We start from the raw sequence: 15,608 nt of genomic DNA, 5'->3' as shown, positions 1-15,608 counted from the left end.
GGTCTTACCCGCACAATCACGAACAAGGAAGCAAAACCTCAACCTATCATCTACCACGTTCAAAGGTTATCCTAAAAAAGGATGAGGAAAACCTACACGCAGGTCAGATATGGGTAAAGTTTAGCCATCCTACTAAGTGCAAGTGACGGTCCTACCCGCACAATCACGAAAGAGGAAGCAAAACTTCACACCTATTATCTACCACGTTCAAAGGTTAACTTATCCTCAAAAGATGAGGAAAACCTACACGCAGGTCAGATGGTAAAGTTTAGCCATCCTACTACGTGCAAGTGACGGTCCTACCCGCACAATCACGGAAGAGGAAGCAAAACTTCACACCTATCTACCACGTTCAAAGGTTAACTTATTCTTAACACTTGGAAAATTGCTAATTTAAACTAAAGTATGCAAGTCATATAACGTTTATAAAGCAAGGAATCCAATGAAAGAAGCGGTCTTAGCCGCACAAAGATTTATATTTCATAAATATTCGTTACAAGAATGGCCGGGTAACTACCCGCCTACAAGAGTAAATATATACAAACTAAATCTGTCCTAGCAGCGGGAAGGGATCTTCAGGATCAGGCTTCAGGGCCACGTCCACTTGGACCAGCGCCGTCAGTAGAGCGTGGCAGTTCAAGGAAAGCCTTAAGGATAGCTAGCCCATCATCAGCAGCAGCAACTTCATTCACCTTCTCCACCACCGGATGCGGGAAGGCAGCATACTGGTTCACTGCTTGGTCGTAAATAGCTTCAGTATCCACATTATACAAAGGGAAGTTGGAAGGCGGAACGCCTTTCTCAACGAACCCTAGACCAAGCAGGAAGCCGGCCCGTTCCCCATCCTCGTGAGAAGCGTTGAGGGCTGCGCTCATTGCATCGTCGTAAGATGTCTCTGAGAAGACCCGATGCACAACCTACAAAAGAAAATATACAAGTGTCAAAACCCTTTCTATTTACAAAGAATAGCGTAAAGACATGAAAGCTTACCTGAGACAACGCTTCTCGAAGAAGCCATTCCTTGGCAACCAGAGCTTCTTGGAGGGCAGCTTGAGCTTCGTTACGGGCGCGTTCGGCTTCACTCTTGTTAAGGTTGGCAAGCAACACTTCTTTAGCCGCAGCCTCTTCGACGCCCTTTAGCTTCCGCTCAGTATGGTCAAGCACCCCCCTCTGGTCCAAGATCTCCTGGAGCTTTTTGGCGTCTTCCATCGCCAAGGCATCATGAGCCTGCTGGAGAGCCTCTAATTTGGCTTTAAGTTCTTCATTCTCCACGCGCAGAGGCTCAGCAACAGCTTCAGCCTTGGTGGCCCTCTCGGTTGCGTTCCTCGCAGTTTCCTTAGCCAGCCGAAGCTGTTCATTAACAGCTTGGGCAGCCTTGGAACGGGCCTCGAGTCGAGCCTGAACTTCAACCTCGAGGGCCTTGAAGGCCTTCTCCTTCTCCGCAGCCACTGCGGCAAGTTTTTGGTTCTCCTCCCGGACAGCCCGCGCCTGAGCTACTTCCTTGAGGCGAGCTGCTTTTAACTTGTCGTTTTCACGACAAAGCAGCTCGACGCGCGGCTGCATCCGGGCCAGGAGAACCCGAAGCTCATTGGTTAGCCTACCCTCCTGGTAGCTAGCCATGGCTTCCCCCAACGCACCACTGGGAGCAGCGTGACGAGCCCATTCCACGCACTCCACAGGGGTGCGAAGGGTTGTTCCTCGGTGAATGTTCCATCGTGGAACATACACTTCATTGGAATCCGACACTGCAAAAAACACAAAGCAGTTAGGAAAAGATGATAAAATATATATATATAAAATGGGCCAGAAGAACCCTACGCACCTGTAGGGTCAATAACAGGCCGATAGCCGCCGAACCCATCACCTGAACCCAAAGGAAATCCATCCAAGAGGTCAGGCAGATGGGAAGGTGGCAAAGATTGGCGGGAAGCCCCATGCGTACCTGATGGACCGGCCGTCGTTGCCGATGGCGGGGGCATGGTAGCAGCCGCCGTGGTCGCCGTCGCGGTCGCTGCCGCGGAATCCGCAGCAATAGTAACCGCCGGCTCGGTGAAGGATGCTGTAAAAATCGCACTCACAGCCGGCGGGTGACGTCATCTCGGCTGGAACAGTCGGCTCAAAGGAGTGAGCAACTGAACCAGCGGAAGCAGGCGCAGACGCCTAGGTCGACGCCTCAGGTAGGCTGACCAAGCCTACCGTCATTGGCGGAGAGGTACTACTCGGCGCTTCACCCTGGAATGCGCCAACATCCACGCCTGCGTAAAGAAGAAAAGTGTTAACAGATTAAGCTATGAAGATAAAAGCTAAAGGAAAGTTGTACTTACGGGTTTTCTTGAGCCTAAAGGTACGGAGAGGCGAGGACGGACCCGATGGAGCCGGCCTCTTTGCGCCGGTCACCGTCGTCTTCTTTGGCTCTCCGGAGGTGACAGTCGCAACCTCCGGAGCTGTGGTCTTATCACCACCGGGATTCCCCGCCACCTCTTCGCTCTCGGTCTCCGAATCAGACCGAGGCGCTGGATCGGCAGTGGAGGCCTTCTCCTTCCCCTTCCCGCCGGCAGCCTTCTTCTTCCGCACCAACGGAGGACCATCTGCGGATTCCTCATCAGAACATACGATTAGAGGAATTCCAGCAGAGGTTTCAACATTGAGGGGTCGAGGGTCGAAGAGCGCCTTACCTGGCCGACGGGCGCTAAGGATCTCATGGCCTAGCGGATAGACCTCCACGAACCGATCCGCCGTTTGATCTAGGATGGGCAACTCGTTCTCATCTAGAGCGCGAGTACCCATCCGTGCGGGACCGTCAGCCTCCCGCGGGTTCAGGAGCGACTGCAAGTCGTTCCCCTCTGAAATAAACAAGAAAAAGTTAGAAGAAATTCAAAATCAACAAAAGGGAAAAAGGCATACCGTAAGGAACAGAGTTCGAACCGTATTCGAGGACGATCGGAATCTTGCGCGCATCAGCCTCCTTCCACACCCGGCTCATCCCCAGCATCACCATCCCGGACTCCGCAAACCGGTAAACCGGAGATTGGACCCGAGATATCTTCGCAAACCATTCCGGCTCCTGGTAGCTGGAGGCGTGAAGGCTGGGAAGTGCTTGCCCGTTCCTGAATTTCATGGCAATGGGGATGGCGCGAGCGGATATGAAAAAGAACTCGCGCTTCCACGAGCGAAGACTGCGCTCGGTCGCGCAGATCTTTAAACCCTTAATCCGGGTTGTCAACGTGTACCACCCCTGGATGCACCTCCAAGTATAGAAGGTCATCAGGCGGTCAACATAGGGCTCAATGCCCAGTATCCGGCACACCCACTCAAAGTGGCGAATCTTAGCGATCGCCATGGGGTGCAACTCGGTCAAATGAACACCGTGCCTCTCAAGGACACGGTAAACAAACTTTGTCAATGGGAACCTAAGATTCCCATAAACAAAGAATGCTGCATAAACCCCGATCTTGCCTCTGGGGGCATCGTACACAGTATGATGGGGTTCAGGAAACTCAGGCTCGAGAGACTCGAGCATGAACTTCCTGACGACATACCGGTACAGATCGCCAGGCAGAGCACACTGGCACTCGCCAGCAGTACTCTTGTCATCGGCTATGGATTCAACATCACGAGACGACATCTTGTGAAGGAAAGGAGAAAACGATTTCGGGAGAATGCTTGCCTGAAAAGGTGAGTATTCGCCGGAAATCGCAAAGAAGATGAAGAGAAGAGTGAAAGTGTGGATTACAAAGAACCCTCTCCCCCTTTATATACTAATCGCAATTAATGCGATGAAATTAATGCGGAAGAGAGAGAAAACGAAGGTGCAATGAAACTATGACACGTGGCAAAAAGCAAGCTGGCAACAGCTGTTGACCGGACGCATACCATTAATTTCGCGGCCACGCGCCCGAAAAATCGCGCCCACGCGCCTGAAAAAGCTTCTGGAATGACCATGTACTGTCACGTCACCATAACTTCCTGCACGTCCTGACACAGTCAGAAGAAACCGTCGCACGACGTTTCAGAGTTTTGGACTGTTCTTCTTTCCACCAACTCTTCGAATTTCAAAATTCAAAATTCAAAAAGATTCAAAAGTAAGCGGGAAAATACCCCTTACCTTGGCAACCAAGTAACTGTAAGACAGGTGCGGGTACAGTGTCAAGGCAAAACCCTTCACAAACTTAGCACCTGCAAGGAATTGAAGCCAAGAATTCCTCGGCAACCAAGTAACCGTAAGACGGATGCGGGTACAGTGTTAAGGCAAAACCCTTCACATACTTAGCACCCGCAGGGAATTGACGCCAGGAATACCTTGGAAGTAAAGTAACCGTAAGACAAGTGTGGGTACAGTGTCAATGCAAAACCCTTCACATACTTAGCACTCTGCAGGGAATTCAAACCAAGAAGGATCTAATGGGCCATGCTAGCGGGAACGGGAATAACATCCCCGCATGACGGGAACGTCGAGAACTATATTGTTCGAAACTCCATGATGGGATTGGTGGTTTTAGCATAATTGATCAGTATGTTGAAAGCTACCAAAACCCCACGGAGAATCCACACAAGTAGGACTCAACACTCCTGACGTGCGAGGAGGTTACAAACCTACCCGCTTCACACCCAAAGATCAAGCAGAAAAGTCGGGAATTTCTGCGTGACATCAGGAAAACCGCGGGATGAATCACCACGGAAAACCGAAAAACTAAACCCTTTTCAAAACCCCTTGCTAAGTCCAAAAGTTCACCTCACTTATTAATAATTCATGAGAAGAACATTGGACTGGGGAGACTTGAAGAGGTAGGTCCCAGCAGAGCCCAGTTGGACCCGCAAGACTCACCTTGAACAGGGACGTCTGCGCAATGACCAACTGCTCCAGCAGGACCCACCATGCTCAAAGAACCTTACGCGCAGTACGCCAGCTGTACCCGCAGGGAAAGCCTCCCAATGGTGAAGTACCCCGCCTGTTCCCGCAGCTGCGGATACAAGCCATCAGGGAAGGCTACCCGCACTAACAGCAAGGCTACACGCACAAGGCATTCGTTACTTCAGTAGTCACATGAAGGAATGAGCAAGGCGGGAACACTCCCGCCTAAATGAGCCAGTCCGTATGATTCTGGAAGGTCTTTCATACTATACCTACTAAGGTATGGGCGGAACAGACAATTTGACCAGAGCAGCCCATGAACTAATCACAGGGTGACAGCTCACCGACAACAATACGAGGAGGAGCACCCTCTAGTACTGTTTGTCACTATTAGCCGCTGCCTACTCACCAACCCTTACGAGGGGACGTGCACAGCCTACAGTTGGTGGAACAGTGCGTAGCCGGCAGTAAAGGAACAGTATACGGCCGACCTTATTACTGTTGGCCGTAACCTATCCACCAACCAGCATGGCCTGTGCGTACGTCCACTGTTGGTAGAACAGGAATACTATTCAGCCGGCTGTACCTGCTTGGAAACCTACCTTCGGCTATAAATACTCCAACACCTTGGAATGGTAAGGACATCATCTGATATCTCAATCTTATCTAGCAATCTCTTAATATACACTTATATTCAGAGCAATCTAGTCTGATTCTCACGCCGGAGGGTGGTCACAAGGAGGAACCCCCCCTTCTCAGTGACGAGCTTACGGTGTCTGTTTTGCAGGTCCCCTGAAGAATAATCTTCTCTGCTGGACCTCATCCGTGGGAAACATTACTTAACCCCCAGATTATCTATAATCTGCCTGTGGGTTCACTTAGTGTTTCTTCAATTCTCTAATAATAAAAGGCTACAAGTTTTGTCATTTGTCATTCTTACATTAAATCTCACTATTTTTAACAAATTTATAATAGTAAAATAATAGTTACCATTCTTAGAATTTGTTAATTTAATATTTACATCCTATATTTTCCAAACATTTGATATTTATAATTATATTTTACTTTTAAAATTTTTTAAAGACTATTGTACGACGACTGTGTTAATAGTGTTTAACGGGTTTATTATTTCATGTATACTGATTATTATTAAATATTGTACTTTCACGAAATGCGCGTGTAATGCATATGCCTTAAACTAGTAAATAAATAAATAAAAAACACATTACCAACAACGCTAGGCAATGAAGAGCCAAAAAGCAATGTAACCAACCCAAAACAAAACAAAGCATCAAATGAAGAAGAATCAACGGCAATGGTGCATTCTAATAACACTCTACTTACTACCACTAATTATCACCACTAAAGAACTCCGGCCATCCAATCACGGCATAAATCCCGACGCCGAGTCTCCGGCAGCGTCTCCGCAGATGTCATCGTTCTTCGGCGCCGGAGTATCTTCTTCAACCACACTACCGGAGGCCAAAAACTTAACGGACACGTCATGGAGTGACGGTAACGGTAACGGCGGTGGTTCAGATCACGTGAGGAAGGTTTTAATGGTGTCGAGCTTAGTTTGCGGAACCGTCGGAGTTGTGTTATTGGTGGCGGTAGGGTTTGTGTTTTGCAGCGGTATAGGAATCAAAGAACTACCAATACGATAGTGCTTTCCAGCTAATAATATTATTATTATTAATAATGAATGTATTTTTTTTTCACTTTGTTTTGTTTCTTTTGAAGATATATTTGGTTTATATGTATGTAATCACTACACACTATTTATTGTTTGGGAATTTAATGAAATTGGTTAATTTTCTTCAAATTATAATTAATAGATTTAAGTATGAATGAGCTCTGTACCGATCCAAAAATACCGATCCCGAAAATCGTAAATTCTTAGTACCGGATTAAAATATTTGGTTCGCTACCGGTACGGTACTGATATTGAAGGTAAAAATTAGGAAAATAACGGTATCGTACCGATCTCGAGACTTAAAACTTTGATACCGATTTGATACTGATACCAAATTTGCTCATCCCTATATTTAAGTACTAAATTTATAAGTAGAGTTAACTGTCATTTTAGTACATGTGGTTTGTCCAATTACGCAGCTTACGTACCATTTTTGAAATTATTGCAAGTAACTACTTCACGTTTTCAAAACTTGTCATTTTAATACTTTTTTCTAACCCAGTTTATTTTTATCTGTTAAGTAAGGGGCAATTTAGTAGCTTGTTATTTTCTTTATTCTTCCTTTATTTTTTTTTTCTTTTCCTTGAAATAAAAGGGGAAAGCAACATTAAAAAAAATAAAAATGTGTCCACCTCATTTGTAAACCCTCGAACTAACCATAATATATACATACTATTTTCTTCCCTGCCAACAAGTTAACCATCGCCACATAACCATTGAACCACCACCACATAGCCACTGAACCACCAACACTATGCAATTCCGGCGACCATTGTATTACAGCCCCGATTGAACCCTAACTGAAGGGGCGGCGATGGTACTAATACTAATGGTCGGAGCCAGAGGAAACAACCGTAGATCATGAAGACTGCCACCGCATCTCACACCACTTGGCCACCATTCGACAACCACACAATTTCCCGACCAACCCTCTCGATTTTCCAGCGACTCGTCAAAAACCCCTCTCGATTTTCCGGCGAATTGTCTAAAAACCCCTCTCGATTTTCAGACGACTTGTCTAAAAACTCCCTCAATTTTCCGGCTACCCATCAAAATCGATATCCTCCGTTCACCCAATGTCTCAATCTATCTACCAATTACTCCCTCTCCACTGAAATCAGTCATAAACCTGTAAATGTCAGATCTGAAGGAGGGGCGATGGTGGTTATCAGATGTGAGTAACTGCGGCGTCAGTGGTTTTTGTTGTTGGCGGTGGTGGTTTCGATATTGTTTGGGTGGTTTTCAAAAGTGGCAGTGGCGGTCTCTGGGGATGGGGGTGGTTCTTGAGGCTACAACCATTAGCGATCTAGGATTGTAATCTTAGAGCATTCTCGTCCCGTCCTCTATCCCTAAACTAAAAATTACACTAAAACTCATTACATTTTCTCTCTCTATTTTAATTAATAATACTTTTAATACATTTTATCATTACCTACTCTCTTTTCTTCACTCACAACCACTCTCAAAATATATTAAAAAATTACAGAGGATGAACTGTAACTTTTCAAATATACAGAAAAGTCACTGCTTTCCCCAAAATATAAACACTTTTCACTCACAACATCCTGAATCACCCTCTAAATTATAAAAACACCCCTCACATAAAATGAGGGGTGGGATGAGAAATAGGCAATCAGATCGAACCACCAATTGGGATTGCAATCTCATCTTTTTCTCAATCATTGCCACGTGTCACAATATTAATGGATGTGCTTTTATTTTATTTTTTCTTTTTAATTCATAACAATTATTTATATGTATATTTTGGTTTTTGTTTTATAACTTATTATATTTGACTTTTTAAAAAAATCTAAAAACACAGTCTTACTTAGTTTTTTTTGTGAGCATTCCGATATAAATTTCGTTAAAAATGGAGTTTGTTTAAAAAATCGTATTTTTTGTATAAAATTTTAGTTTTAACCATTATTGAATTATCTTATTTGAACCACTAGTTTTCTATTGGTTAGTCAGATTTTTTGGATAAGATTTATAATCTAAAAAATCAAACATTATATGTTCACAAAAATAAAATAAATATCTAAATTCGTATTTTAACCCTATAAATATTATAAGAACTTTCATATTCACTCACACCTTCCATCTCTATCTGATTTCATATTCCTACAATGAATCATCAATTTTCAAACTTTCACATGAATCTTGGAGATTCTGAAGATTATCTCAATACCCAATTCTACGAAAACTCTTAGCCTTTTTCAAATCCAACTCAAGTTCATGTCAATGAAAACACTTCAAAACATACCTCACAAATTTCAGAAACCCAACCCCGAAAGTGAGATGTTGATGAAGATGTCGCTTTAATGTCATCCTGGTTTCTGGCTGGTGAAGATAAAGTTCAAGGTAAAAACAAAAAGGAAAAACATTTTTGGGAAGAAGTAAAGAAGTTGTACGATGCAGCTCAAGAAGAAAATCCAGAGAAGCTTGGTATAAGGAATGCAAATCAATTAAAAGGTCGTTTTGGCCGACTTAGCAAAACTGGGAGTAAATGGGTTGGTGCGTACAAGGCAGCATATCGTGCAAGAAGAAGTGGAATGAGCATGAAAGAAATTGAGAATAATGCTCATAAACTTTACGAGCAAGATGGGGGAAACATTGACAGAGTATTATCCAATAATAACTCTTCCTTTCTTAATAGGAAAATGTCTCTGAATGATTACCCATCGGAGAGTTCCGATTCATCTAACTCAAATGAATTTGATGAATGGGAAGCTAGGGTTGGTGAGCAAAATCGGCAACTTGATTACATAATTACAGAATTTATTATAAGCATGCCAAATATGATCATAGGAGATCATCCTCCTAGATCAAGAAGAAGGTATTGTGATCGTGAACGCGAGCATGGGGAGGAACGTTTGATGAAAGACTACTTTGTTGACAGCCCAACATATGGTGAAGACACATTTCGGCGTAGATTTCGAATGCGCAAACCATTATTCCTCCATATAGTGGCCGCTGTTACAGCAAATGATGTATATTTTCAACAAAGATGTGATGCTACAGGAAGAAAATGCCTTTCAAACTTGCAGAAATGTACCGACGCTATGCGAGTGTTGGCTTACGGGACATCAACAGATGCACAAGATGAATATTTGAGAATGAGTGACACTGTAACAAGGGATTCTCTTCTAAATTTCATTGAAGGTGTCATTTCATGTTTTGGTCAAGATTACCTTAGAAGGCCCAATGAAGATGATTTAAGAAGATTACTTCATGTCGGGGAAGAACGCGAATTTCCAGGCATGATTGGTAGCATTGACTGCATGCATTGGGAATGGAAAACTGTCCCACTGCTTGGGCTGGGCAATATGCAGGTCGAAGTGGTAAACCAACAATCATTTTGGAAGTCGTTGCATCATATGACTTATGGATATGGCATGCGTTCTTTGGAACACCGGGTACGTGCAATAACATTAACGTCCTCCAAAGATCTCCTATTTTTGATGATGTGTTGACAGGTCGGGCACCAAATGTGAGCTACGTCTTGAATGGTCGGGATTATAATATGGCATATTATCCTTTTACTTTGGTATTGATGTAACACAAAGTGTACACATTTTAGCATCAAATTATCCTTTTATTTTGGTAAAACTCCATGCAAATTCGTTATATTCAGTACTTAATTGAGTTATTTATGAATTTGCAGGTCCGGGCGCCCGCCCGACGAAGAAACGATGAAAAGATGGTATTTTTAGGACAAAAATCAAGAATCTGCCCAAAGTGCATGACCATGCTAAGAAAGTGCATGACCATGCTGCAGGTGCATGACCATGCTGCAGGTGCATGACCATGCTGACCAAACTGCACCATCATGCGCTTTTGGTGCACCACCGTGCACCTTTATAGGAACCCGTGCACATCTGATAACGTGCCAAAGTGCATGACCATGCACCTTTATTGGAACCCGTGCACATCTACTGTCGTGCCAAAAGTGAAACTGCACCATCATGCACTTTTGTGCGCCACCATGCACTTCCGAGTGCACGAGCCCGTGCACTATCCGATGCCGAGGACAAGACACATTAATTTTGAAAGTGCACTAGCTAGTGCCGGAAATGCACGACCATGCACTTTTTGTGCATGACCGTGCACTTTTTTGGAACCTGCAACTCTGAGCCGCCGAAAGTGAAACTTTGACTTACCCAAAATAGTGCACGACCATGCACTTTTTGTGCATGACCATGCACTTTGACCCGAAGCTTATAAACACTTGTTTTCACTTCATTTTGGAGTGTGGAGCCTTGGTGATTCTCTCTCAACTCTTGAAAATTATGTTTTGTGTTCCTTAAGAGTTTGAAGGCTTCCACCATCCTCAAGATCCATCATTCCATTCTTCAATCCTTCTTTGATCTTAGTTTACTTCCCATTGTTCTTGAACATGTTTTGTAAGCTTATTTCTAGTTTGATTGTAGTTGTATTAAGCCTTATGGGCTAATTACTTTTGCTATCTAGACAATGTTGAAACTCTTATTAATGTGATATATTATCTATGCATGATTTTGGTAAAGTGGTTTTCTTTCAAGAATATGGTTGAATTTATAAGTTGATATTGATGGAGTTCATGCTTGTTATGTTACATAACCTTGTTAGTTTTGCAAATGTTTAGGCATTCATGTTGGAAAACTATGTTCTAGATGTTTGTTTGTAAACTTTGAATGTTCATGAAATCTTTGTTTACATTACTAAGTTAGGAATGACTAGTAAAAATTAACTTGGTTATATAATTATTGATGAGTATGAAACCCTACACTTAATATTGGAAAATTGATGAGTGTTGTTATGATTCTTGACTTGGTGATGACTTGCTAGTTAAAGTTTCATAAGTTTATATTAATTTCTTGAATTTGGCTACTTTAGTGTGATCTTAGGTGGTTAGAATGTTGTTCATGCTAGCTTTCCTTTGATTATGAGACTTTGTTGTTTTGACAAACAAGTTAGTCTATGTTTATCTCTTGATTGAAAACCCATCATGATTATTATTTGCTAGTATTAGGTTTCTTTATTGTAATCTAGTATTTATGTTTAGATTCATGATGTTTTACCATATTATTGCTATTTTATCATATAAGTAGAGTGGATTCATGTCTAGGTAGTTTGTTGGATTGATTATATTCTTGTGTTTTTACTTGCTTATTTTCATTGTATGCTAGTTTAATTAGTTAAATATTCAAATCAAGATTTATTTGTTCGGTTGGTCATTTACAAAGATTTAGTACTAGAAAGTTGTCGTGTCCATGGATTGATACTCGGTTCTTACCGACACTTTATTACAAATGATAGGCACACTTGCCTTCCGTGTGTGGTTTAGTTGTAGGTGAAAACCTACTTTAAAACCTTATTTGTGTGGAACTTTTACTTAAATTTATATATATATATATTCACACATGTCAGGTATATATCCTTCATGGGCCGCATTTGTCAAGTCAATAACTTGTCCACAGCTTCGAAAGCACAAGTTGTTCACTAAACATCAAGAGGCCGCTAGAAAAGATGTGGAACGAGCATTTAGAGTTCTACAAGCTCGTTTTGCATTTCTACGTCACCCATGTAAGTTGTGGGACAAAGATACCATGGGGAAAGTTATGATTGCATGTATCATCATGCATAATATGATTGTTGAGGATGAACGGGACACGTACCTTAACTATTATGATCCATTCGAATTTCTTAATGATAGGCCTACAAACCGACAACGAAGGAGTTCTAGTGAAGATGAACCACTCTTTCAATACTCTACCGAACGAAGTGCAAGCCTATCCAGTTATATGACGAATAGGGCACAACTTTGTAATAGAGAAGCTCATAACATTCTAAAAAACGATTTGATTGAGCATATATGACAGAAATTTGGTGTTGATAAATAAGTATGTAGTTTTGTATCATTAATATGTATAATTTTGTATTTCATGCTACTATTGTAACTTATTTTTATCTATTTTATAAAATGTGTTTGATTAATATATATATTTAAAGTTTTTTATATTTAAAAAAAATATAATTACCTAATTATATTTATATAGTTAATCAAAACTAACTATAAATTGAATTTATTTAATAAAAAAAGGATGAGATTGAGTTGTTAATGGGAGTACAAGATTGGAGTGGGTTAAATTTTGTAGATTGAAGAGAGAGAAATTAATTTTATAATGTGATATTGAGATTGTGAGATTGTTGATGGGGATAGTCTGATAGGCAGAGTTATTCAATGGTGGTAATAGTGGTGGACTGGTGGTCTTCAAAAAGAAAAGAAAAAAATAAAGAAAATAAAGAGTTACCAAATTGCCCCTTACTTAACGGATAAAATTAAACCGGGTTAGAAAAAAGTACTAAACTGACAAGTTTTGGAAACGTGAGGTAGTCATTTGCAATAAATTTAAAAATGGTACTAAAGTTGCGTAATTGAATAAACCACAGGTACGAAAATGGCACTTAACTCTTATAAGTAAAATGCTTTTAAGGGTGGTGGGGGAGGTGGAGGTGCTACACTCCTACTGTCTCGATTATCTTGCATTGGACCCGAAGGAGGTGTGGGTGGTGTTCCGATACAAAAATTCATCTCCATCCCAAAAATCATTTTAAAGTAGTTTCATTAATTTTTTATTTGATGTTGAGTTGGATATATGAAAGAGATGCTTCTGGGTCAGTGTCGAAGGGTTAAGATGCTCTTGGGTCAGTATCGAAGGGGTCGGGATGGTGTTCCCGGCGGATCTAAGCAGAATGGGTATAAAAAATAAATGTGTGACGAAAGCCCCTGGATTTTTTTTAAACTTTTGAAACTTTTTTTATGTTGCCATGCACAAAATATTGGTGTAGCTATTCTTTTTTAATTAAAAAGTTTGAATATGAGTGCAATAGGTATAAAAGTATCCAATCAGCTTTAATTAATCACTATATAAAAAACAAAAACTAAGAATTGTATTTTGTTTCTCTCTTATCGTCTAGAGTCTATACATCATATTTTGGGTTATTACATTTTAATTGATATAAATTGGACATTACTCACATGTATTTGATCCTCCATACCTATATATGCACACACATAATTACATCATACAATCAATCATACATACACATGTGTATGTATGAATTATGATATTTCTTTTAGCTAACTATGTGTACTCATAAATAATCTTACTAAATTTACACAAACATATATACACCTGCCCCCAACTTTAATTTATATTCATGTTATATAACAAAACAATATTTATAATTCAGACTTGAAGAAACTTTACATGGAACACATGCTTTGACAAATGTTTTGGGGAAAATTTCCAAAATGCTTTGACAAACAATATTTATAAATCTCAATGCCACGATTTGATTTGATTTGATTTGAAGGGCTATTTCTAGAATTAAGCAAAAATGGGGGACGTTTTTGGATTATCTCCTATAATGGGTCAATTTAGGACAGTTTAAAATTTTTCGCTACTTGAAGCTTTAAAAATTAGATCCGTTGAGAATATTGATATATATATATTGGCTTTGGGTTTGAAGCAATCTAAAAGCGGTGAGAATAAGAGGGTGGTGTCTTCTCCGATCACCATCCGACATGAGAATAAGCAACTGGTTTTCTAAAAAATAATCTGAACTAAGAGAATTTAGTGGATAGATTAAAATTACATCATTTCAGTTGCTACACATAAACCCTTTGTGTTGGATTGTACCATTAATGGTCCCCTTCCAGGCTAGTCGCTATCATGGTTTTTTATGAAAGGTTCCACTTGAATATTATTCTCACATGCCGTTAATACGTGGGTTTCATTCGGTTGCAAGTACCGCACTAACGATAGTCAAATTGCATTGAAGTCACATCTTGCATATAACTAGTTTGATTCAGCCTTGTGCTTATTATGTACTTTTATGAATTCCGTATCGGGACGTAACATCTTCAATACCAACATCAAATAAAATATTGATCCTTTTATATATAACACAAACCGAACTACATCTGGATAATGGGTAAGCAAGCAACAAGCTGCGCCGCTATCCCCTTTTGAATCGCAAAGCCTATTCTACTAAATATAAATCCTTGGTTCCTCGGGCTCTGCGAGTCACTGTGGACCACCTTCTGCACCCGCTCCAAGAAGCGAACCGCCTCGGGAGCTAGGGATCCAAAAGTGTCGAAGGCAAATGGAATGAACACGTGCTGATTCTCCAAACACGATGTCTCATGCTTAGCAACCTTCCTAGACTCCGCTCTCTAAACCGCCTGTCCCGATACGAAGCCACTGTCTCTCAGCCCCACCAACGGGGACACTCCAGTGAGGTCAACGCACGCATGCTTACCCCCTGCCCAGCCAACACAACATCAAATGTCTTTTGTGTTGGAAATTTAGGTTTAAACGTCTTATTCAAGGCTAAATTGAGATAATTAAGAAATGTATAATTATAAACAATTAAATATGATTAAATTTAATTGTTAGTGATAATTGTTGGTGAATAATTATGGTATTTTTAATGGTAAGTTAGAGTATTGTTAATACTCACTTTATTTAGCAATCTTAGTTGTAGTCTAACGTATCTAAATTATAAATACTGCGTTTTGGATATTGAGATTGTAATTGAGTTTTGTGAAATTTCTTAATGATAAGCGTTTGGGTGTTTAGCCAGATAACGTATCGAGTTTGTTTTTGTTAGATCAAACCTGTTACCAATTGCTTTATTATGGTGGAAGTTCAATTATATAGTCATTTAAAGATAAACTAGGAATCAGTATATTAAAATCTAATAATCCAACAGAAAAATGACAATGTTTATTTGAAATTTAATTTTTTTAAACAAAATTACTTTTCGGGTAATAGTGTAATACTACTATGTATGACAGTTTTTAAACAAAAAACATAAAAAAAATAAAATTAAATCAATTACAAATAGATAAATTTTCGTTTTTATAAATATAAACTAACACAACTTATTATTGTTTCGGCGTGATAAACAACAAAATCTCAAAATGGATTGCAAACAAAAACAGTCAAGCTAAATAATTTAGTGGGGGCCTCTATAATAACGCGTTTGATTAAAGTTAAAACCTCATTTGCATTT

General features: G+C 40.7%; 1 protein-coding gene across 1 annotated transcript; it reads left to right on the top strand.

Annotated features, from left to right (window-relative positions):
- The first annotated feature begins 8,866 nt into the window (after positions 1-8,866).
- On the top strand, positions 8,867-10,018 carry LOC143588539 (uncharacterized). Its single transcript, XM_077069517.1, has one exon. The coding sequence runs from the start codon at positions 8,867-8,869 to the stop codon at positions 10,016-10,018; it is 1,152 nt and encodes a 383-aa protein (XP_076925632.1).
- The last annotated feature ends 5,590 nt before the right edge of the window (positions 10,019-15,608 follow it).

The sequence above is a fragment of the Bidens hawaiensis genome, unplaced genomic scaffold (genome assembly GCF_021521415.1).
Source record: "Bidens hawaiensis isolate Kalapana, Puna unplaced genomic scaffold, B.hawaiensis_p1.1 tig00036431_1, whole genome shotgun sequence".
Taxonomy (NCBI): Eukaryota; Viridiplantae; Streptophyta; class Magnoliopsida; order Asterales; family Asteraceae; genus Bidens; species Bidens hawaiensis.
Note: the sequence above shows the minus strand (reverse complement) of the source record. Positions and strands in the feature narration are given on the sequence as shown.